The sequence below is a fragment of the Halyomorpha halys genome, unplaced genomic scaffold (genome assembly GCF_000696795.3).
Source record: "Halyomorpha halys isolate HHAL.00 unplaced genomic scaffold, Hhal_1.1 Scaffold69.1, whole genome shotgun sequence".
In the NCBI taxonomy this organism is placed as follows: Eukaryota; Metazoa; Arthropoda; class Insecta; order Hemiptera; family Pentatomidae; genus Halyomorpha; species Halyomorpha halys.
The window spans coordinates 1,099,065-1,121,036 of record NW_027108206.1 but is presented as its reverse complement, the minus strand read 5'-3'; the positions used below and the strand labels follow the sequence as shown (position 1 = coordinate 1,121,036).

At 32.9% G+C, this 21,972-nt stretch overlaps 1 protein-coding gene across 1 annotated transcript in view; it reads right to left on the bottom strand.

Moving 5' to 3' along the window:
• The window catches only part of LOC106692744 (uncharacterized), a gene marked incomplete in the record, with an annotated part of 90,964 nt that overhangs the window by 1,322 nt on the left and 67,670 nt on the right, over positions 1–21,972 (bottom strand). The window contains 12 exon segments of the mRNA XM_067046590.1: positions 984–1,184; positions 1,271–1,433; positions 1,723–1,901; positions 3,283–3,377; positions 4,876–4,971; positions 7,882–8,012; positions 10,926–11,020; positions 11,105–11,248; positions 17,415–17,632; positions 18,825–18,949; positions 20,446–20,552; positions 21,619–21,754. Coding sequence (XP_066902691.1) covers positions 984–1,184; positions 1,271–1,433; positions 1,723–1,901; positions 3,283–3,377; positions 4,876–4,971; positions 7,882–8,012; positions 10,926–11,020; positions 11,105–11,248; positions 17,415–17,632; positions 18,825–18,949; positions 20,446–20,552; positions 21,619–21,754 — 1,690 coding nt within the window.

Below are 21,972 nucleotides of genomic sequence, written 5' to 3'. Positions count from 1 at the left end.
AAACTTCCACAGCATATGGGAAGAAAATATAAGAACTTATGTTTAATAATAGAGAATTTTATTTAAACAAATTTAAAACTGATATAGGACATGTGCATTACTTAAAATCTATGACTTCCTAAACTGACAGTGAGGCTAAAGAATTTGTAACTATGCAGCACTAATATTATTGTGGTATAACAAAGGTCCACTTAATTTGGATTTCAAATATTAAGTAATTTTTAATATCATTTAGCTTAACTTACTTAAACAATTAGTTAAGTAATAGATAGAAACCATGTTTAATGATAATGTAAACAAAAAAAAAGAAAACTTAAGGAGCATTGATAAATTTAACATATTTTATCTTATTAATATTAGTTCCTTATTATTTTTTGTTAATAAATGCATCTATTACCCATAACTGCAACTTATGTTATATGTTTCTAAACACTTAGAGAAATTTTTATTTTATATTTAGAGATAAAATCGTAAAAAAAAAAAAAAAAAAATTATCTCAAATATTTGGTTTGTCTATTGTATTGCTGTTAGGATTTATGGAATGAGTTTTAATTAAACTCGAACCAAAAGATGTAGTTTTCTTTGTTTAGAAAGAAAAAAACAACATAAAAATTGATTTGTATCCTTAATACCAAAGATAAAGAAAAGTAAGAGAAAGAGCAATTTAATTTCAAAGTTCCACATGTTTTCTTACTTCATTATTAATAATCAGATCACTCAATCCATGTGGGCTATAAGTAAAACTTGGTAGAAAGTTTCCTGAGTTGAATTAATTGAATTAAGAAGATTGTTGATCCCTATCGAGAATCTTATCTTATTAATTCAACCCACCTATCAACACGGATTGTAAGTAAAACTTGCTAGAATACTGTTTTAATAACCATATTTGAAAGAAGCATAAAATACAAATTTTGGACATTATAAGGCATTTAATATCAAGAAAATTTTATATAAAAAATAACTTTCAAGCACCAAAAGGTTACCATTGAGGGCAGATAAGTCAGCAGTGGCCAAGTCCAGGTTCAACAAGAAATCACATTTGTTTTTGGCTCTTGGAATATCTACTGGAGCTAATGATGGTAGAGGCAGGTCTATCTTCGGTTCTTCCTCTATCTCTTCAGGTGCTGGCTCTATCTTGATATCAGGTAACACTTTTCGCCTAAGTAACTTCTCTAATTCAAGCTCTGTGAAACAGAATTACAAAAAGTATAAATATATTTAATTATCAAAAAGTTTCATTAATATCTTAATCAATATTCATAGAAGTTACCATTTTTCTTTGAGATTGTAGTTAAGGAAAATTGAGATAAAAACTCAAGTTTCCTAGAATTGCAGTCTAGTTTAGCAGGTGGTCCAGACATTATCATAATTTCATCAGGATGATCATCATCTTCGAGTCTTCCAAGTGCTTCTAAATCTAAGCGACTTACCACCTGCAAAAATAAAATGATCCTTGGTTAAATTTATATCATGACTATCTCAGTAAAAAGAGTAAAACTATGGTTGTGAGATAAAAACAGAAAAGCAACTACTATTCTAGAACAACTAGTTGGAATTTTTAGATAGGTAAGAGCAAGGACCAACCCAGAGTTAATCAGAACACAGAGTTAAACACCAAGCAGTCAGAATAAAACAAAAGTATAAATATAAAAATTAAATTTCTAATATTTTGTACATTTTTTGCTTAAAGTTATTTATTTTATAATTGATTTTGTTACTTACCTTCTCATTTTGAGGAGGTTGCTGGGCCTGAGTAAACCCCAAGATCTGGTCAACTATTGAGAGCTCAACATTGAAATCCCGAGATTTATCTTCAACCTTTGGTGATCTCCTGGGCTTTGGGTAGTCTTCAAACGGGCGAACAAACTTTGGGGGCTCCTTGTTCCCCGAAACCTTTCTACCTGCAATGCAAAGATATTATAGAACATTCGATAAAAAAAGAAAATTAAAACCAGATGGATAAGAACAAAAAAGTAGAAATGCATAACTCTTATAAATTATCTTCTCAAGATTCTATATTCTTAATGAAATTTCAAGCAGTTAATAAGATAAAAGGTTTTAGACCTCTTGACTTCTACTATGCAAAGCAGTCACTGGTCCTAATTTTTTTCACTTAGACCTCACCCTTAATATTCAATTATGAGGTGGGGGTCAATAACTCCACATGTATTTTTCTCCAGTCCCCATTTACAGGGGCATACAGAAAAGTTCCAATACATTCTTTGGGTTAAACCGACTGACAATACCATCACTTACCAAAGCAACTCTCTCAGAAGTGCTAGATAGCAGGCCAATGACCAATAGACAATTAAGTTACTGTGGTAATAACATTTTCTCAGATTTTTTTTTCGTGGTAATAACGTTTTTACCTATACTAAACAATATATTCACAGTAATCTTCCTAAATTCACAGAAAATAAAGAACAAATCAAATCCTCAATCCAATCACAGAAAATAAGATCCTGACTTTCTGACTTCTATATCTCTTCCACCAAGCTGCAACATTTGAAGCCCACTCCACTACACTCCCCCTGGAATTTCCATCCTTCCATCTGCCTTGCTTCTTCCCTATCTTTATTTAAATCCCTTCTTTTCCAATACCTTCTCACATCGCAAACCTCTTTAACCATAATATCATAATTTAAGTATAGAATGAAGATTAGAAGAGAATAATGTTTTTATTTAAATATTTTATGTACCCTCTGTTATTTCTGGCATGCACACAAGTGCTTACATGCGTTTATTTATATAAGCATATATTTATGTTTGTATGTGTATATATATGCACAAGTGTTCCATAAGAACTATTCAATTATTTTATGTTCTTTTATTCTTCTTTAATTTTGAATTTAGAATAAGGATTTATTTTATTTAGTTTTCATATATATTTTTTATTATAGGAGAAGCCTAAACTGAACTATTTGTATTATTTTGGTTTCTGGCTAGATGTGTATTTTCTTAATTTTAAATCACTTTGTTAGAGACCTAGCCCACAAAAAATTTAATTTCTATTCTGCACTATTCTATAAATCATAAAAATGAATAAGAATATCATCATTAAAAGAAATAAAAGAATAATCACACTTGTTTTGTTTTTTCACTATAAATGTTTTAACAAAATAATTGTATTATATGAATATGTTATGATTTTTATGAATATCACTAAAGCTGTGTACAGTTGTAATCTATATTTGTAAATTGAGCTAAAACTAATGAGTTAAATAATACAATACTTTACATGAGATTAACAATATAGTAAAAAAAAAATACAAAAGATGAAACCTGTTTCCACTGAATGTGATGGAGATGGACCGCGAGGACTGTTTTTATTTCGTCTCTCACATTCCCTTATTCTGTGGTCTTCCTCAAACTTCATCCTTGAGAAGAATAAATGTATTTAAAACTATTATACTGAACCATTCAAGATAAAATCTTTATTAAATAAAAAAATAGATAATATACTTAAACAATTTTTAAAAATTATTATAAGAACTTTTATCAGCAATCCGGAAAGTTAACACTCAAAGGTTGTACAGGTTATGTAGATTCTACATAAAATTTGCAACAAAAAATGTCCAGCAAACATTTTGAAAACTAGAGATTTTCAAGTAATCAGGGTTTTATGATTTCTGGATAATGGACGAGCAGGCACAAGGGGGCACAACACCTGGAGTTTAGCAACTTCATTTTCCATTTTGGAGGGTGCATCATACTTAGCGACAACAAGGTTGGTAGGAACTGACTGTCAGAGGTGTCATAGTCGGAGGGGATATCACAATCCATGCCAGCAATGTTGACGAGCGTCAAAGGACTACCAGGTTAGGAATCTTCTTCCCATGGGGTCCAGGGATGGGCCTAAAGAAGAGGATGATATTGCTGCAAGTGATTCTAAATCATTGCATTGGTGCATGTGACGTTCTGTAACAGTATGTCAGGAAATTTATATTATATTAATACAAGAACCTTACTTATTTAAAGGCAGGATAAGGGGCCTGAGCATGCAGGGGTACAGTATTATTTCTGTGCCAATGTGTGCCAGAACCTGTATCCCATATAAGAGCAAACTAAAAGATGCTGCTTCTATGGCACTTATGTTCCAGGGACTTGGCAGCAGCAGAACTGGTCCTTAAAGGGGGTACCCATAGGCAAGTAATAATTTCCTCGGTTATGTCCCTTATGAAGAGGCCATCCTATCAGCAGATTTGAGGAAGTTTATGGACGGGGTAGATGGAAAGGAAGAGATTGTGGCCTCCATGGACACCAATGCCCATCACTGCCTCTGGGGAAGCACCAACATCAGGGAGGTGTCTTTAAGAGTATATTTTGAGTCATGACTTGGAGATCCTCAACAAAGGTAACAAAGCTCTTAGACCCTAAACTTTGTGAGATGACTGACCTGTATACAATATCCAGATTCACAAAGGCATCTGGCCTCTTTAGAGCAGAGGAGGGACAGCGTATAATAAGCCGTGGTGCACTTTTGCAGAGAAAAAAAAAAAATGAGACTTGTAATGACTATTGAATAGAATTACAGACTTTACTGCATTGAGAAATAAGGTGATTGAAAACACTTCTGGAAGGTTACAGAACAGTTCTGAGGAATCAGACATCAAATTCATAAGGCTATCTGGAGTCTATACACCCAGATCGATCATATTCTCATTAGAGCCCACAACAAATCTAATTTACTCATTAACCGAACCTTCATAGAAGTTACTGTTGCCTCTGATCATGGATAAGTAAGAGCTCAAACCAGAGAAAGAATATCAGAACCATGAAATGCATGACTCAGATATCTAAAAAGTTAAAGATTTTTGATATATATAAATTCTGGTTAGAAAATAGAACTGAAATTTAAATTTAAAAACAAATTACCTGTCATAAGGTGACATCAAAAGAGGTGGTGGCATCATTGGATAAATATATGGTGTATATATGATTCCACATCTCTCTGGATAATAGTCTTCAATCCTAGAAAAATGCCTTTTTAGTAAGTGAATATATTATACTCCTAGGTGGATAATCAGACAATTGAAAAATAGTTGCATATGAAGCCATGAAATAGTTTTCAGTGGTGTTCTTAACCTTTGATAACTACTATCAAGAACAAAGGTGGAAGCTTGGTAAGCTTTATAGTAACCTAACTTAACTTGTTTGTAGAAATAATGTTTCCTCTGGTGGGTGGTTAGTGGGAAGCACTAAGATGTTTCGCATTGCAAGGAAGCATGTGCACTTCTGAACAACTTGATTGTTTCACTCCAACCTCATGATATACAGTCAATTATTTGTATGGTCACTATTGTTTTACAATGTATGAATGAAGTGCACCTTCAACTGAAGGGTAGGTAGCCACCTCATTTTAGAATGCTGGTTGGGTTAATATTAGTGGACTGTATTTTAATTGAAGGACTTAAAAGTGAAAGAAAATTAATTTATTTACAATTTACAGGTTTGTTGAACAAGAGGAAACAATATACTAAAATCTATGGTAATTACGGGTTATGAAGGGGTAGCCAAAAAAAAAAAACATGGGTGACTTTATAATTTTGAAGTGGGGCAGCTAAAATGGTTCATTAATTTGTTGTTGTGTATGAATATCTGATGCCTTGTAGAACATGAAGATGGTATCATCCTGAAGGAGGCATCAACCTCTCCTTAGTTTTTTCTCTCTCTGTTACTCCTCTCCAGTTGGGGAGCTTCTTCCCTGAGTTAATCTTGCATAGCTATCTGCATTGAAGAGGGTAAGAAAATCGAATACAAAACAAATGACTATCTGACTTTTGCTTTGGGCCACAGCAAGCTAGCGAGTGTCTTTTTTTTTCTCTGGGGGGGGGGGGCACTTTCTGTTACATCTTTCGTTTTTTAGATGAGACAATGTGTTTTTTATAGTTATTTCATATTGCTGCACAAATTCCCCTTAGTTTTAGTTGGGTGGAGCAAAACCATTAAGTACATACTTGCCCATAGGTATTTTTGCGACTGTGTTGTTACTGATCAAATTAAGAATGTAATGATTCCTATTATGAAGTTAACTATAAGGCCTAACTAATTACAACAAAAAAATAATATGTTCTTAATTCAACCATTTTTTTAAAGTTCTATTTCTTCCCCATTTACCCCCGAAAATATTTTAAAAATTAAGAGCACTCAGGGCCATTTACACATTCGCCTCAATTGATTATGGAAATAAATACCAGGGGGGCGTTATAGGGCAGATCTTCAGAAAGAACATCAACCCCCAGTGTCCCAGCAGCCAAGACCCTGAAATGCAGAACATATGGTAGTAGACTGCACCACCATGGAAGGATACTAAGCCAGGTTAACAAGAAAGACCGGGATCTATGCTCTCACCAAGTCAGACTTCCCTCTTCTAATGAAAAAAAAGAACTATCCCTTCATCAGGGAGTTCATATATGGGTGGAAGAAAGAGGTAGTACTTTAGGTACTACCTACTACTCTGACGTACTTTAAGTTGGAAAGGTTTTGACCACTTAGCCTTGGTGAGCCACAAGAAGAAGATGAAGTAGAAGAAGCAGACTGAGACGAGAAGGGCTGGACCAGGCTGACATAAGAGGAGGCAACAGAATGGATGCGAACCAAGAGGGAAAGACCTACCAAACGAATGCAGTAGACAAGATGCAGCTCCATCAAAAGGTGTACAACCGTGCACTAGAATGCACCAGTTCTATCCTATTTACTTTAAAATACAGCATATTGTTGCTATCTCAACAAAACAGATTTTACATAAATCCACATTTATACATGTGCCCAAAATATGTACTTATTTCAATTTATCTTACATCAAACCTTTAGAGACGGAATGTTGGAAGCGTTGGCAGGCCCAGCGGCCTTAACCTGAGATCGGCCGGAAAAGGATAAACAAATCCCCGGCAATCTTAGCAGAGCTGAGAGAGTGGCTTGTTTTCGGCTAGTAACAGGACATGATCTGCTCCAAAAACACCTCCATCGAATTGGCATCGTAGATTCCCCGAAATGTCCTCTATGCAACATGGGGGACATGGATGGGGACCATCTTTTGGCGTGTGTTGGTCTGGAGGATGTTGAGCGAGATGCGGACCAAGTAAGAGGAAGAGTCAAATTGTATTGGGCTGCGAGAGAGAAAATGGCGTAATAGCACACTTCCTGTGGCGTAGGAAAAAAAAAAAAAAATGTTTGTTATAGATACTTATTTAGCATAGAATTGAATATTCTCCAATTAGTTTTATTATAACTTTTAGCTGGGATGCCCTGTTTAGAAGTTATAGGCCAAAAACAAAACCTAATTCCTTATTTTATTACATTAATTAGATACTTAGTAATAGGTTTAGGACCGGCAGAAATGTGTTTCTGTGTTAAAAATGAACATTATGTGTTCAATTATGAACTGGGTTTTATGCATTGGAATTGTTTGTTATTCGATCTTTAGGGACAAATAAAATAATAAAGTGCATCTGTATGAACTCTAATGGCTCTTCAGGGACAGAGCTTATAAATTAGTGAATAGACTTCAAGCACTAAACTGGTTGAACTGATATATCAGTTAATAGTCCTTAAAGGTTTAAGGATTTAAGTTTGAAAAAGTTAATTTGATTCTTTTTTATATATCATTAATAATTTCAGTTATTTCCCACATCCTCACACAGATAAGAAGTAGAAGAGGAGGATATTAAATAAGTTATTCCACACAAAAAACAAACTTTATTTTATCCTTACTTATCTCATTATTTATTCTAATTTTGGAACTTAGTTATTTATTACAAGTAACAAAATGAATTACATATTTGGTCTATTCTTGTATATTTTAAAATGGCCTATTCTTGTATGTTTTTTCTCATCATAACTGCTTCGATCAATAATAAATGATATACCATTTGTATTTACCTATATGATGGATGTATATGTTGAGGATACATGTGGTGAGGGTAGCCATAATCTATTGGAGGTATAGCAAGGGTTGGAACTCTGGTGTCATGGGGTCTATAAGGCTGGAAACCACTTCTCAAACTTGCCTCCTGAAATCAATAAATAAAATAGGAAGATAATAAACAAACAAGAATATACAAAAATAAATTTCTATAATAATAAAATAGACATTTCTAGGTTAACTAATGATCATTATTTAACAATTCTGTCCACAAATTGACTTGATTCTATATTTGAAGAATATATTTAATGTACAATAATAGTACTGAATATTAATATAACTATAGCTTTCTTTTAGAATAATAGAAAAAATGAATTTCTGAGGAATTATTGTAAACATGAAGGACAATGGGAGATAGAGCTGGCCAAACAAAAACAAAGACCAAATATTGGAATTGTAACAGAATATTAAATTTTATCTTTACTAATTTTCAAAAAATTAAAGAATAAATCGCCTCTTAATATATTGGCCATCTGATTATTTTTAATGTGAAAAGCTGGACCTGGAAGACCTCTCTCTCACGCACACAAACTCTTGACTGAAACATCTTTTCGGTAATATAGAATTTAATCTTTATTTTATGATGTGATAATTTTGATTTAATCTCGGCTACTAAATAATTGTCTGTTATAACATTAGTATCTACAATGTCATAGTTGTTTTAATTGGTTTACATTTTTAACAAAAAAATTGTGAGAATCTTTAAAATTAAAGCTGCATCTGTAATAAATGTGGGGAGAAAAAAAGTGTTAATTAAGTATTAAGGTTTCCTCTTAATGTTTGACTGTCAAAACATTCCTTTTCATAAAATTTTTTATCTTACTTAAAGAGGCTTTTAATATTTAATTTCGATTCAAGAGACTTAACAAATTATATTAATAAAAAAACTAATTTCAAACTAGTAACAATGGTCAATTTTCTTTCAAGATATTCTCGCATAAGACCTATTATGGATGTTTAAACCAACACTAGTTCAGTGCCACCATTATCAAACTTAATATAATCTGTGTACCAATGAAGAGATCAGTCCATACATCAAATGACACACTGAAAGGATTAGAAGCACCAAAAATATACTTAAATTTTTTCACAGCACAAGGATAAGAAATTAGCATTAAAAGGGGTATTCATGATCTTTGGTTTAACATGTTAAAGCGTGTTAAATGGAAAAACTCATGTTAAATCGAAAAAAATTGCCTTCTTTTATCGTGGTAAAACGAAATAACATTTAACATGGCTGAGAGTCTGTTATTTGGTATGTTAAATGGAGAATGACGTCACACAATAGACCAGTTGAGCTCGCCACCATTTTTGTTGTGACAGCTCAGATCTTTCGTGTGTTGATGGTATTCATATCCCTGTTATTAAACCAGAATGGATAATTTTAATGATACATTTGAGAAAAAAAACGATGTAATTTCATTCTACTATCTGAAAATTTGTAAACGCTCGCCAGATAAAAATCTCACTATATGAACCATGTAATTATTCTTAGGGGACATATGTCCCAGAATAAAGTTATTTTTTCATTTCATTTCATAAGCTAAACTTTCACACAAATTTCACTTTTCACTCATTCTAGGCATATTGTAATTAATTACTTAAATTAAAACTGAAGTAAACAATAACATGAGGGTCTGGAAGGAAGGTTATAAACATAAAGGCTTATACAACAAGTTGCTGAGAAAATCCGCTAGGGGCTCTTATGCATTTAACGTTTAACATGACTTCAAATAGGGCTGCTCACAATCTTATAGTTATAACATTTAACATGGTAAACATTTAACATTTAACACAACATCATGAATACCCCTAAAGTTGGCAGAATACCACTATATGTAAGAGGGGCTAGGAAGGGAAGGCAAGTTCAGCTAACAAAAACTCTACAGGAGGATTAAAAGGAGAAGTGGATACAACCTCAGTTCACAGACCTGTGTGTACATTCAGAACAAATCAACATTCCACATAACTTGCCTTATCATGACAATGAAGGGTGAGGTCAGGGAGGAAAACAGAAGAAACGGCAACAGATAGTATAAACCAGGTTTATACTTTTCCAATTTTGCTAAATGACTTAAGTCCTGCCAGGTAAACTCCCAATTCCTGTTAGCACATTATGATAAATCCTTCATTATTTCCTCCATAATTTTGATCATACCACCGCCATTTCAAGAACATGAATTGATTCATTAAATAACTAATGTAATTAAATGAGAAAGAAATTCACCACTTAATTTCTTGGGTCATACACAATTTTGGGAGATGACATGCCAGTAATATGTTTTGAGGGATAGCATGGTGGAAGCAAGCTATTGCATTAAATACAGTATGAAAAATGTTGAGTAATTAGTATCAAATTACGTCGATGTTCGTTGGTCATCTTGGTAAGGATGATACATGCCACAATCTTAACAGTTCTTAAAGGTTTTTATCTGAATTATAACGAGTGGTTTAGACCATTCCTGTGCTTATAGTTATATCCACTATCACCATTAATGGTTGCTTCAAAATCCTCTTTCCTCTTACTTGAGGACCAAATTATACATTGTATTTTTTTCCCCTAATTTTATTTTTCCTCTTGTATTTATTGTTGAATTTTAATACTGATATTTAATTTGTTTAAAGTTATTTTTATTTTATTTTTTATTTATTAATATTATTTGTGTAGATTATTATTATAATTAATTTGTTTGTTTTATTTTATGAGATGAGGATATGTATGATCATAATTAAGGTTTGAGTTTGAAATTAGGAATATTATGTAAAAGGATATATATGATCATAATTAAGTTTTGAAATCAGAAACGTAATGTAAAAGGGTATACACGATCATAATTAAGATTTGGGTTTGAAATTAGGAACATGATGTAAAACCATCATTATTTTCAAAATATCAAGAATTTGACCTGATAAATTCTTCAATTTATGTTAACTGAAAGAAATAAGTGCTATATTAGTACTTATAAACAAATTTAGATAGAACATAATATTAAAAACTTACTTTGTCATGAATTTTATTATTAGTTGGAGAAGGAGCCCTAGGTATATTTGAGAGACATCTAGTTTTTGGGGAGTTTCTACCAGCTTCATCACTTTCTATTAAAAAAAAAAAAAAAAATTGAAAATAAAAATAAAACTTATTTCATTATTTAACTTAAATCACATAAATAAAAAACATACCATTGGCAGACTGTTTATTAGCTAAATTTCTTAAGAAGGCAGCAAAACTTCGCCCTTCTTGCTGGTTTTGTTGATTAGCTGGCTGCCGGTTTGTTGTTGAAGATCTCCTCTCACCAGAACTTGAAACAGATTTCGCTTTAGTCCCTGCAATACAAAAAAAGTCAAACTGTCAACCAGATCACTAAAGCATAAGTCTCGTATTCATCACTAAGTTGTAATTGTTTTTATAATTATTCACTTAGCCATATAATATGAGGTGTGAAATTTATGAAACAAAAATATGTAAACTAATTATATACTCAATTTGAAATAAAAACTAAAAAGTTATAAATGATTTGATAATTCTGATAATTGTTTCAAAACCAGACTTAACATGGCATTATCATTAGTCAAAATTTAAAAAAAAAGTTAAATCTTCATTCAGATAGTGGCTTTACAAAGATCAATGTAATAACGAAAAACTTATCCCAATAATATATTATCCATATTATATCTACATTAATATATTAACATAAAAATCATAGAAGTTGATTTATTTTCCTTTCCATCTATTGCAATTTTAAGTCTGGGGAGCGACATCCCACCACTGCCATCTACCACAACCTATTTAATTATAATAAATGGAATTTGGTCCGGGTGCGGTCAAATAAAACTCAAATAGTAAATTGGTGTACTATTTTTACTTGAGCCAATGTTTCGCCCCACGTTGCAGGGCTTCGTCAGGGCTGTTTTGACGGAAGTCAAAGTCAGAATGTCATCACTCAAATAAAAATAGTACTCCAATTTACTATTTTACCACACCCGGACCAAATTCCATTTATTGATGCACACGGTCAATCAGCAATCTTCCACTATTTAATTATAATTATTATATTTATCCTTAGGCAAGATAGGTCTATTTCTCCCAGGGTATGGCAAATTTCCCTCTTTCTGTACCATGTATTAGAGGCATGTTATCCAGGAAAGACCTTCCAGGATGTTGAAACCATCTTTGCTGGATTTATACGAATCTCAATTTGACATTCAAGTTTAATTGGGTTTATCTACAGTTCCAATCTAATTATTATGCCATAAATTAAGTCCCTCTTGGTTTTATTGGTAGTTCTCCAGAGATATTTATTTTCGGCAGCCAAAATACAGCTCATCAACTTACCTGTCAGACCCTTATTCTCTACATAATAGTAAACAGATCTTGGGAGGAAATATAAGTTTCCATTTAATATAGTACTGATATGCATATTAGATTGTAGTTTTAACAATAAGTTTGATTTATGTAGATATAAATGAATATGATTATTTAGTATTTCCATTTTTTTTTAGATTAATTTCCCTACCTGACACTTTATTAAGGCTTAAGATTAATTATATAAGATCAGGTTCCTTTTAGGGAATACTACATAGGCCTGCATCTTTATTATTCTTTATATTGTACTATCAACCTCATCTGCTTAACATTGAACTTTTTTTTTTTTATTACATTAAAATATAAGGCATTTCAGCCATCAGTGCTTGTACAGTCCAGCCCAATATAATTTAGTTTTTTTTTTTCATCCAAATAGTCTCCTCTAAAGTGAAATTATTCCTAATGTCTTGTAGAAGTAATGGAGAAGTTTCCAATTGTGCTAACAGTATTTCTTCGAGCTGGCAAAGCTTGCAGAGTGGGCTCTCAAAGACACCAATTTTGAACTAATGTTTCAAAAGAAAATCGGGGCCTATCTGCAGTCTAAAACCGGCTACATTTTGCCTTTATGGCAGGTTCCATGGTATCGATTCCACCAACAAGGGTGTCCATGTTTTACCTTCGGCAGCTCTCTTGTATCTCTGATGAATTAAGAGTTTTTTATTCACCTCAATCGTTCCTTAGGCAGAGCTTAACATTAGAGCAAGGTGTGGTCGGAACTCAAGAGAACCTCTTTTAGAAAGGGCATCTGCTTTTCCTTTTCTATCAATTTGGCATTACAAAGGAATCCATAGCAACACTTCCACGTGAGAGAAAGAGAGATCACAATATCCCCAATGCTAACACCTAGTCCTTCTAAGAAGCTCCATGTTCTATCTGGTATTGTTCCACGAGATCCAAACCAGAGGCCTCTCACGGTGAACTCTCTCTCTCTGAAGGTCTCGCGGAATTTTTCCTTAAGGAAAGGGATGCATTTTTCATATTTCCTTTTTTTCCCATTCCACTCCACCTTCCTGTTCGAGGTCATTGCTCTCAAACATTACCGTCGGATCCAAGACCAGAACCGTGCCTCCGACTTTTGTAAATGCGACAATATCGGCGTATCTTACGGATCTGTCGGTGTCAACACAATAAACCTCCTCGAAGCTGGTGAAGTCTTTTCTTTCAAGGAACTTCATCAATTCTTCTTTGACCCTATGGTGCCGGCATGTTATAAGAAGGGAGTTGTTGGGGCATTTTCCCAGCACATGGGCTGGTGTTTCAGACTCTCTGCCGCATTTGTGACTTCACTGGCCCCTGGGACTCCACGCAGGGGTGCCTAGTTGATATTTAGTTTCAGGACGTTCGCCCATTCTGACCCTCGACAGTGTCTGCTTCTCACATACATATCTATTTGCTTTCGGGGTCTCTTTGAAATGGCGAACACCAATACCCTGCCACCTGCAATTGGCCCATTCTTTGAAAGTATTCTCATGCAACAACTGCCGTAGAGCTCTCAAACTTTGGTAGCCCTGATCCACTCCCAGTATATCGGCACATGCCGCAATTGCAGCTTTGTAATTGAATGTAGACTGGAATAGGGCATCCGGAACATTCGTGCAGTGGAGCTTACCATTGACAGCGGATCAGACCCAGTCCTCGATATCTCCTGGGTGCGTACAGCATCGCCGACGAGGTGTTAGCGGGGAGCCCAATGATGGCCTTGATACTCCTGCGGATATTGGTATCGATGCCCTCCAATATCGCAGGACGTATCTTTGTAAGGGGAGCAGTCTGGAAAGGGTAAACAATGCCCGGGAACAAGTATTGATTGACAACATTGATCTTTGGTTCGGGCTTGAGCAGGCAGGAGCTCACCAATTTACTGAGGTTATTTGTTAGATTTGTCACCACCTCTTCCCCAAATGTTAGCTCTCCCGAGAATGTACATCCAAGATATTTGATGGTGTCCTCGGCTTTTGCCAATTGGATGATCTCTGTATTCTCAAGGGAGAGCCTTGTTGACCGTAACTCTCCTTTGTCTATTATAATACCCACACTTTTCTTTCCATTTATTGCCATACCAATCTCCGCGAGCACTCTCTGGACACTATTTATTATTCTTTCAGCAGAACCCCTGTCGCACGCCGTTACAGCCTGATCGTCAGCGAACCCTGTGAGGACCACACTCTCTTGGTCACTTTTCAGGTCGTATCCAAATTTATTAGCAAATTCCTGATCACAGAGCTTGTGGTAGAAATGATCAATGGCTAGGTTGAACAGCGAAGGCGACAAGGGCCCACCCTGAGGCACCTCCCGCGAGACATTGATCTGGTTAGTCGTGTGGGTTCCTATATTGACCTTTATTTTATTTGTGGTTAGGAGAGCCGCAATCACATTTGTGAGGTCGGATGACACACCTCTTGCCTCCAGCGAGCTAACTATGTGGTCATGACCAACATTGTCAAAAGCACCAATCATGTCCAGAAAAACCACCACGCAATCTTTTATAATCACGTCGATGATTCTGGCGCTTACATGTGCTCCCGGCAGACCTTTGATGAAGCACCTTTGACTTTTGCTGAAGGTGATCTGCTTTCTCAATTCAGAATCCAGAACCTTCTTGATGATTCGCGCACAATTGAATATATCGTTATTGGCCTCCAGGAGGAAACACTTTTTGGGTCTCCTTTTCCTTTGTAGAACAATATTGTGCTCCCTTGGCGTAGAGGCTCTGGTACATACCCCACCTTCAGCATGATCTCCGCATATCTCAAATTTCAAAATATTTGTAATATACTCCCGCACTTTCATTATTTCTGGCACCTACGGCTACTACATGTAAACTTGTAACCATATATCTTGGAGGTACCAGAGATTCAAAGTTTCCAAAAATATTTTATTTTCGATAGCAGGAGTTTGTTGCCTGTCGATTTCCTCCGTCAAAGTGAGCCACTAGTTTTTCGAATAACTCAATAAATACACTATCCTAAAATATTATAGCCACGCATATTTTCAAACAGATATACAGATATCATCAGTAATCCACTGGTATACAAAAAAAGTCAGCAAAAAAATCCAGTGGTATACAGTTTAAACAGTATAATTTTCATAATATGAACAAATTATATATTTCCGTATATTCTTTCATTACTAAGCAACATACATTCTGTGATGCGTACAAACCATATTTTGTAATTCATCTTTTCAAATACACATATCAAGAATCCACTGGTTTTTCATAATCTTATTGACCTAAACTTTTTTCATTTTTCAGCATTTTCTTGATATTTGATAACTGATGATGAAGAAGAAATTGGGGAAAAATAATTAATCAATGTCTTGAAAAGAACATGTAGAAAAGGTCTAGGATTCAGCCTAGTTAACAAATAAGTATATCCCTACCACTATTAGGCTCAACTATACAATATACTGGATTTGTGTCAAAAAATGGCACCTCCAGATAATGAACATTTCATACTACCCAACTAGAGATAAGGTCTAAAATAAGCAATGCTCAGCACATTATCATTACAAACTCCAACACTTGATTTTACACTATCCGCATATAATTTTCTCTATATAAATAAATTTGGTTAAAGCATTGGTTGCTATATCAAATACCAATATCCTCTAATCTCAGATTTTGTCTCAATGAGAGACCAACTGAAGTTTAAATTCTTTGCATGAAAACCTAAAATATTGTATCAACAGGAAATAGAACAGCTTACCACAAAATAGGTAACAACCATGATCAGTTATATTTCCATTATGAGAGGTATGGTATGATAATTATTAATCAACATTTTGCTTTATCCATGACATTATATTAATGACAACTTTTGTTAATCCTGATATGACCTTTCAATTATCAGACATTGAAGCATTATTTCAATAAAACTTTAACAACTAGCTGAAATGTGTAAATTATAAATACATTAATATTTGTATCAGTACTATTATTCTTATATTATCTATTATTTTACATAATATAACTTTATTATATCAATAAAATTAGATAATATAACAGATGGGTGGATGAACATAGAATAAGGAGAAAGATCTAGGCTATAGATAGGTTTTTTGATTTTAAAGACTTGGAACAGAAAAACACCAAGGAAGTACTACCTTCGGAATGTAGGATAAAGCCAGTTCGAATCATTATCCCAATGATAGACATGATGGGAAATTTTCAATAAAGCTGATAGTCGAATGTTGGGAATGAAAACTAGATTGCAGAGGATTAAGGAGTTTTTAGCTCAAGGAATTTACTAAGTAGGGACTGGACTAATCTTTCAAGTGGCTTGGGTAAATTAGATAAAATCGAGATCGGCTGGTAGTTGGAAATGAAAGAGAAGAGTTTTTATTCAATGGAGAGACCAAGAATGTTTTCCAGGTTTCAAGAAAAATGGAATTTTGAAGGGAAAAATTATTTATTTTATGTACTAAAGGACAGGAAGAATGGTGGGAAGACAAAGTTTATTATCTTTACAGGAATTAGGTCTGGGCCATAAAGTGGTGGGCCCAACACGTCACAATGCTTTCACCACCCGACATCGGTGAGCCACCAGAAGAAGAGGAAGCAGTGTGAAATTTTTTTCTAATTTCCTATTAAAAGTACTTCATTCGGTAAAATATTAATTACTTTAAAGGTGTTTTTGGTAATATTCTTTAAATTTCTTAGCTACCCAATAAATAAAAATGATGAAAAAGAAAACTAGACAGGAAAGAGGAAAAACCAGCAAAACAAAATACACATAACACCTCAAAAGACAGATGAGGATAAGGACAGAACTGATAAAAGGTCAAGAAAGCTAAATTGTTATCATATAGGATCTTTCAATTTGTCATGAATTACATGGGATTGGTGAGGCATATAATTCCAAGTTTGTTTATTAATCTTAAACATTGAAGACAAAAAATTAGATGTTATGTTTGACTTGAAATCTAAATGCACAAGCATTGGGAACACTAATAAACATTTTTAAGCTTGCATAAAGGAAATATGACAAATGTAGCAATCAATTATCTTACATTATCACAACATGAAGGGAAACAAGAAAAATGACATATAAATTTTCCAATCATATTTCAAATTCATTTTAAGAAGCACTTATATATTATATTAAGTTGATATAATATTCAATTTACCTATTTCCAATTTATTGGAGGGGGTTGTTTGGCTGAGGACTCTGGAAGGTTTAACAGCTTGGTTGACCTGAACTATTTGGTTGGGTTTCTTAGCATTTCTCTGCATTTCTTTTACTGCTGCCTCTCTTGCTCTACTACGCCAGGCTTCAGGGCTATCCTCGGGTGGTGGTGGCTGTGGAATCCAATTATATTGCCTCTTCTCAGGAGGTAAACCCCATCTTAAAACCAAATAGTCTCATTATGTTTTACATGATTGTCTATCAAGCTAACAACTAAAAAAAATAAATAAATCTAATTTCAAGGAATTCAGTTTCATTGAAATTTAAATAAATACACAGATGTTAGAGAGGTATTCAATGACCATCTATTAGAAGTCTCAAGAGTTACATTTCTTCTTTGTCAATCAACAAAGAAATGAAAATTTGTGAAAACGTATAAGACATTTGATCCAGTGTCAATAGTTAGTCTTTACATACAGTTTCATAATATTAAAATTTCTGTTAGTCGTTGCAACACCAGTTAAACTAAAAATAAAGTTTACCCACACGGAAAATATTCTTATGTACCCAAATAAAATTTAAATCATATGTATATACTTTTATAAAATGAAAACATATATCACATATTTAAATACTAGTTACCCAACATCATAACTAGACCAAGGGAGATCAGTGATTAATTCAGAGAATTTACTTGGTATTACCGAATGAGGTAACACCATTTCAAATGCAGAACTACAACCAAATGATTATAATACTGGTATATTTACATAAATTACAAATGACTATTTTCCCTGGTCTTCTCCTACATATTGTCCTATTCCTATTTTACCTATACAAATCAAGAATGGTCTTGGGAATAGTGCTTGATAAGAACTCTAATTCTTAACTAATAGTTAACAAATTCTTGGTTTAAACCAAGAAGTGACTGGGTAGGCATCATACTCAATCATTAAGCTTCCTTTCCAGCTTATTATGCACAATGTAGAGCACCCAATATTCCCAGATCACAGGCTAAGATCATCCAACAGAAAAGAACCTCCAGGTAGCCATCTGAGTTAGGCAGAGAGGACAAACAGTTCCATATGCCAAACTAGATTTCCCATCAATAGTAGTAGTGTGCATTGTTTATTTTTTAATTAAGTTAAAAATATGGATCAATAATAATCAAGTTTGAACTTGAAAATAATCATCTCCTGTCATTTACACAAAATTATGATAATGTTGATGCTTCTGAATTATCTCTGTTATTATACAATGTAAATTTTTAAAAAAATCAGTTATCTAATTCATATCAATTATTTTTTAACTACAAGGTGTCACTGGAGAAAAATGGGAACTTATACAAAAAAAAAAAGAAAGGAAATTAACCAATCAGCAGAACATTACATAAGGAATACATCCTGGATACCTTTCATACTCCAGACTCTGAGCCCTTAGAGACTCATAGCAGTCCAGACAAACAGCAGCTAATTCTCCATTTTCTAATAGGAGACTTCTATCATGTTGTCTGTGGAACCTGAGAAATGGAAAATCCTGAAAAAAAAAGTTATAAAAGACTTGAAATCACTAAGAATGATGCAAAAACGTACATGAAACTTCATTAATGAAATTAATACAATTAAATTTTTAAATTATTTATTAATAAATGACTATAAATTTATTAATAAATTTAATTTTATTAAATTTTTAAATTACTTATTACATTCCCTGTAGATTCATATTTTTGTATAAAATTTCCTTCAAATTAACAATTCTTCAGGTCCATTTTCAATTTGCTATCCTTTATTGTAAGTAAATAATAGATAACACATTGACTATGTCCTACATTTTCAATTCAGGAAAGAAGATGAACCATAAGTATGACTATCACAGGGTATCTTACAAATTAGCTAGGATAAATTCTCAGACTTTTCCATATTTTTTCCAGAATATTTTTGAATTTATGATACTTGTTACCTCATAAATTATGCATTAACTAATAATGATTATATATTATTCCCTACTATTTTTACTTATTAAATGCACCTATCAAATGTTTATACAAGTTAACTTTATATTTGGACTAAGACTTTTACAGTTGCTAAAATGCTTTAAATTAGGACACATGATGATGATGCCACCTTAAGTGGACTCAGGAAAAGAAAAAAAACGAAGCTAATACTTGATGGAGAAACCTAAACCCAGGCATAAATAAATATAAAAATTTAACTTTGAAGGTTTGAGGAGAATCTGTACAAGAACATACTCCTCACTAGGTTCACAAGTGATTGACTATTAATAATTATTTTTTAATGATGTATAACAAATGGATAATAATAATACAGTAATTGTTTCAAATATTCTTTTAATTTATGTATTATTTTCATCATTTTATTTTTTTTTTATTTCTATTCTGATCTCTCTTCAACTCAAATAAATAATTTTAATATTAATAATTCATTGTTATCATTGAACCAATTTACTTCTGGTTTAGCATAGTAATACATTCAATCAATAGCTGATGACCCTGATGTTATGCAATCTGTCCTCAGTTTTTTCTTTATAAATTGATATCAATTAATATTCTTTCTATTGTTCAGAATTTTTTTCTTTCATATAATTTTTTGTAAATAGATATATGCATTTTAGAGGTTCTTGCTTCTCCACATGCTTTGGTTAGTTCGGTGGAATATTGTCTACTTAGATACTTTAAACGATTTTAATTTTCCAATAGCTATTTCAACTTCTTCCTAACTGGATTATTTTGTTAACGATTCTACAATCTGGTATGTGGAAAGAGGGGAATTTTCATTTTTAAAAGGTAAATTTAATATAAAATATTCATAAGTGAAAATATTTGCTGAATCAATATAATCATTAGTTGTCAACTTACATTAAAAAAATAAGCATGATACATGTTTGAGTATCATATATTTGGACTATTTTCATAATATACCAACTTTCGTAATATACCTCATATTCATTTTGAGCTTATAATATTATAAAACCTCATAATAATAATTAAAAAAAAGAGTAGAAATACAACTGACCTTTACTGGAAGTGCCCTCACCCTCCTTCTGTAGGTAGTTATTCCACATACATAACAAATATAATCATGCCAGTTGTAAGTTCGGCACTCAGGACTGATATTTGGACCTAGAAAAATAACATAACTGTGTTAACAGTTATTCGTATGTTTTACAGTTTATTCAATTATTTATTTACAGTTTATAAACAAAAATTATTTGCAGTTTTAAAATCTAAGATAAAAATATATTTCATGTATAGATAAGTGAAAGTAAACTCTGAATTTTGACATAACAACCATGGAAATAGGATAATTCTTAATTATAAATTCTTTTATATTTCATATTTATACATTGTTTATTACTACCAAAATAAGAGATGGTAATTTTTTAAAAGAAAAAAAGAAATTTTTTAAGTTAATTTTTAAAAAAAATAAAACACTTAATGTTTATGTTACTAAAAAAATTTGTATTTTAGGGTTTCTCGAGGAAAGAATAATAAATATAAACTTTTTTCCTGCCAATAATACAAAGCCGAGTAGATATGAATGCGATTGGGAAAGATTAGTCAGTCTCGGCTTTTTCTGATTCCAACTCAGGTCTCGATTTTTCCCTTTTTATCCCTTTAGTTATTTATCTAATTCTTTTATATTTCTGATAACAAAGAGAACTAGCTATTTATTTCAAATAAACAAAATTAAAGGTACTGTAGAGGAAAGTGCTTTGAAAATTCAGCATTTAAGCCGTGATAAACTATTTATGAGGATAAGAGCTAGTTGATATTAAAGATCACCAGGTTCTACAATGAAATAGTAAGTTTAATCAAAGTCATTAGAGCAGATTTTGAGAAAATTGCATAAGTGTGAAAAATCCGTTATATAAAAAAGAGGGGGGGGGGATTTTTCCCCTCCCTAACAGCAAACCTGGATGTCAATATAGATAAGGAACATCAGTTAGAGCTAATACGAGTCTGATGTAGTAAAAAACCTAATAGATTACCTAATTTATTCTCGTATTTTTTTTTTCAGCCATTAGTTGAGCCAATAGCTTAGGCCAAAATGGCGGTAAGCATTAAACAATATATTTCATTACTGAACGTTTAGTTCCAGACCACATTCTTTATCTTCATCTTGTGTCGTGTTTACACAGAGCACACAATAATAAGAAATCCAAGACACAAGCATAGAATGTACTACCTGATCTCCTCCATTGTTCAAGTGCAGTATGGTAGCAAAACGTACACACAAGTGCTGAACCATCTTCCCTGAGCTGTTCTGCATTGGGAGCACTTTGGTGACGCAGCAAAAAAGGAAAATATGGTGCATTACGTCCCTGAAAATTACATTTTTAGTATTGTCATTTGTCTAATATCATTTTCATTAAAAGATAAATCTATACAAGGATATATTAAATGTACATCCAACAAACCTTACAGTTAAAGTTACAGTACACAACAATTTTTTTTAAATCAGGGCATAAAGTTTTATCCTTTTTACGAGAAAAAAAAAAAAAAATTCCCAAACCTTATTTTAATATTAACCTCTCTCTCT